Source organism: Antrostomus carolinensis, unplaced genomic scaffold (genome assembly GCF_000700745.2).
Source record: "Antrostomus carolinensis isolate BGI_N321 unplaced genomic scaffold, ASM70074v2 scaffold18571, whole genome shotgun sequence".
Taxonomy (NCBI): Eukaryota; Metazoa; Chordata; class Aves; order Caprimulgiformes; family Caprimulgidae; genus Antrostomus; species Antrostomus carolinensis.
Window position 1 is genome coordinate 7,718 of NW_010292254.1, and position 4,044 is coordinate 11,761.

The following is a 4,044-nucleotide window of genomic DNA, read 5'->3' on the forward strand; positions in this document are numbered from 1 at the left end:
TTATTTCACTGCATCTGGTAGCACATAGCCTTTTCCAGCAGAAACTCCAGCTTTCAAGGCCATTGGCCAGCTTCGGGTCTCGTAGTAAGTTGATAAGACATCAAAGACTGTCGGGAACAGAGAGATGTACCGTGCTGTGATGCTGGTATCAATGACAAGCTCTGTAATACACACACCCCCTGGCTGCAAAACATCGGGAAGTTATAATAGCTGAGGCCAGAGAAGGTGAAGGTTAGCATGGCACCTGCATTCCCTCTCATTTAGAATCTGAAGAGCAAGTGTTTGAGGCAGCTCATCTAGGAGCAGATGACTATTGTGAAGATGACTGTGGGGAGCTCTGGCTAGGAAAAGCAGAGGCTGTGTCAACTAAAGCAGGGTGTCCCCCAGTCACCGTTGTGACGGACCTGAGGTGCTGACGACAGTACACCCATGGTAGGTCACACCTGCTGTGCTTCCACTATGGCTTCTCAGATGCTGTCTCTCCACATCAGGGCTCCCCTGGGGGACAGACACTACGGTCTCTAGCAGCTGGGCTTGCTGCTCTGCAGAGCCCTCCACCACCTCCTCTGCCTTGTGCTGACAGAGATGGCAACAAAGTCCTCATGCCAGAGGCAAGAATTTGCTAGAGCTGGCTTAGGACATGGGTCGCCCTGTAGTCCCTAGCAGAGAGGTGTTCACATTACAAAGCCACAGACTGCCAGCAGAGGTGGAGGAGCGTGGGCACATAGAATCATAGAATGGTTTGGGTTGGAAGGGACCTTAAAGACCATCCAGTCCCAACCCCCCTGCCAGCAGCAGGGACACCTTCCACTAGACCAGGTTGCTCAAAGCCTCATCCAGCCTGGCCTTCAACACTTCCAGGGAGGAGCAGCCACAGCTTCCTTGGGCAACCTGGGACACTGTCTCACCACCCTCACAGTGAAGAACTTCTTCCTAATATCTAGTCTAAACCTCCCCTCTTTCAGCTTAAACCCATTTCCCCTTGTTTTGTCATTAACTGCCCTTATGCAAAGTCCTTCCCCAGCTTTCTTGTAGCCCCTTCAGGTACTGGGAGGCCGCTATAAGATCTCCGCAGAAGATCTACTGATGTGACCAGGTGGCCCAGCCCGTGGTCATGATACGGAGCCATCACAGTGGTACAGCATACCAACACCCCACCCCACCCCAATTGAGACAAGGTGTCATAAGCCTTGTCTTGATTGAGCCTGACAAGGGCCTGACAACTTCTGTCCTTCTCCCTTGCCTGGGACCTTGTGTGACTTGTAGCAATAGCAGCTTCCTCACATCTCCCCACACTAACTCTTCATTGCTTTGTGCAAAGCCAGAGTGATGCGAGTCCTGCCCCTGTGAGAAAGGGCTGATGCAGAGAAGCACACAAGACCTTAAAATGGGGGCAGTGGGGATAAAACTGAGTAAGAGAAACTTCTGTTCCCAGTGTTTCCCTCACTACTCAGCACCAGGCCTCCATTTTGAAAACTCTGCTGCTCCCCCGCTCCTCTGGCCCAGACAAGTGACAGGACATGGCTCAGCCTCTCACCTTGATTGATGGCCAGTGTCTCTGAGTGGTAGTTCCTGGTGTTAACAGTTTTCACCATGTACTCACGAATGGGGAGGCGGGCTGTTTGCAAGGACTGCTCCTGTGCCCTCTGCAGAGTCAGCTTCTGCAAGGAAAACAAGAACAGGGTGGCCAGCCTGCGCAAACTGGCACATGCATGGCATGCACAACATTTTGGGTGCAAGCAGCTACAAAGCCAAAAATTGTCCTGGGGCTCATTTCACCCAGACTGCTGCAGACTCTCTCAGCCTAGTGCTGGGTCCAGGCAGAACCTTGAGGAAAAACAGATGATGGCACAACAGTGATGTCCCAAACAGAGGCAGCAGCAGTTCTGGGCGCTACCAGTGGGATGTCTCTGCTCTCACGAGAGACTGGGGCAGACAGCACCTTCAGGTTCCAACAGACTGCTACCTACCTTGTGAATACTTTCATCCACCAGGCCTCCAAGGACGTACACTTTATTTGGATCAATATCTTCAAGGACTAGAAACAAGATAAGCACTTGGTCACCACCATACAACAGTAAAGTCCTGCATTACGCCATTCCCCGAGCAAGACCCCTCTGCCATGAGAAAGCTGTGGTCAGTCACCCTTCACCCTGGAGCCTCAGACCCATGAAGGAGTCTGAGGCCTCAGAGACACACATGTCTGCCTGAACCTGCAGGCAGACTGAAAGGCGAAGTTCAGACATAGGCTCAAAGCGTGGAGTGCCCGAGATCCTGTCCATCGCTCCCTTTAACCGCTCTCTGTTCCGAGATGTGCCTGATAGGCTCACTCCGATCCCAGGCTCCTCTGCAGATTCCTCCCCACTGCCACAGCCACCTACTAAAACTTTCCCTTACCAGATTATTTATCAGAAGGCGGCACTTGTGTGAAACACAAAAGGGATCTACGTCCCCAGGAACATGTGGCCAGTTAGAAATGGAGGAAGAGGAGAAAATAAACAGCAGCAAATTAAGCAATAAAGGGAACGCTGTAGCTCCCGTGTTGTTTCAGAGAAAGATGTAATTTAGACCGTATTCAAAACTGCCACAGCATCTCCACTTTGCCACTTCGTAGTGTTACAGACTGCAAGGGGTCTACACACAGGTTGTAAGTTAAGTCTGCTGCAGAGCACACACAGACGTGAATCAAAATCTCATTCCCTGTCAAAGGGATTGAGATTTGAATAGATTTATCATCAGACCGAAGTGCACAGTGTACCACATGCAATTTGAGACAGTGAAGGCTTGGAATTAAATCACCTGAAGTATAAAATAGTCTCAAAAAGAAAAGTTTAAAAAGCAACCTTTTGCTCTAATTTCCCTGTGCCTAAAGCAAGTAAAATATTTACCATTCTCAGAGTCAGGAGTGAGATAAACAATTGCATCTAAAGGAAAAAGGTCCAGGAAACTTTCTTGAGTTGTATCCATCTGAAAAATGACATGAAGAGAAGCAGCCTGTTAGCCCAAACTCCATCTGTGAGAGCAAAACTCACTCTCAGACACAGAAATACACCGGAACTGATACTACTGCCTTAGGTGTTTAAACTCCTACAGACAGAGCAGGGTTTTTAAATTTGGAAAATGTTTCTATGTGGGCAGTGAACAATACATATCTCAAAATCCATGAAATAATATTCTCATCAAAATCCCTAGATGTGGTTTGAGGAAGGGAGATCTGCAATAATTACCTAATTTTAAATTATATCCTAATTCTTGAGAGATTGAGGAATCTCGGGTGGTTTTCTCCCCCCTCTGTTACCCAGCGCAGCCCCACGTGCGCTGTAGAACACATGGCTCAGTGCCAGTGCCATCACCAGTATGTGTGGGTCTCACGCTCGAGCCACACCAAGCTTGGTGCAAAAACTCAGGACAAGAATGTGTGATGTGCCCAAAGCCTCATCAAGCATATGTCTGCCTGTCCCCAGTATCACAGGTCTCTTTGCAGAGGTAGCATCTGGAGAAGGAATTCTCCTCCTGCAGGCAGGAGGGACACAAGCTCTAACTGGAAGGCCTTGCACATCACCCCATTATATGTCAGTTCTTGTCTCCTGCCAAAGGGCAAGAAGATCTGACCTTAACCACTGTCACTGAACTGCAGTCCCACAACCTGAGCTCACCTCCGCCTGTCTTGGGTCAAGAGTGAGGGCCAGCACTGTGGCTACAGCCTGCTATAAGCCTTGAAAGCACTGTGGTCAAAGATCCTTACCAAGTAATTGGAGAAGCCATCGTTCATGCGAAAACACTCCTCGTAGATCAACGAGCCCGCCACAAACTCCGTCAGACAGAGCCAGAAGGGTTTCTCGGCCCGCCTGTTTGCCCCGTAGAGTCTCCTGATCTGGGAGGCGAGGCGGCTTGTTTCCTTCCGACAAACAACAAGCACAGTGACCCACAAGTCTAGGGGCTGGGGTAACACAGTTCCACTCAGGGCCTGCAGACATCCACCACGCTCCTGTCACCACCTGGAGAGGCTGTTCCTGGGGAGCACAGCTCAGCTACCCCAGGGAG

At 50.0% G+C, this 4,044-nt stretch overlaps 1 protein-coding gene across 1 annotated transcript; it reads right to left on the reverse strand.

The window, feature by feature from the left end:
• Nucleotides 1–3,898, reverse strand: TRMT10B (tRNA methyltransferase 10B; the record flags this gene model as incomplete). The annotated part of the gene is made up of 5 exons (XM_010176893.1): nucleotides 1–107; nucleotides 1,538–1,661; nucleotides 1,971–2,038; nucleotides 2,889–2,967; nucleotides 3,746–3,898. Coding segments are annotated over 5 exons (531 nt in total), but the record flags the coding sequence as incomplete, so codon positions are not given.
• Nucleotides 3,899–4,044: the final 146 nt, after the last annotated feature.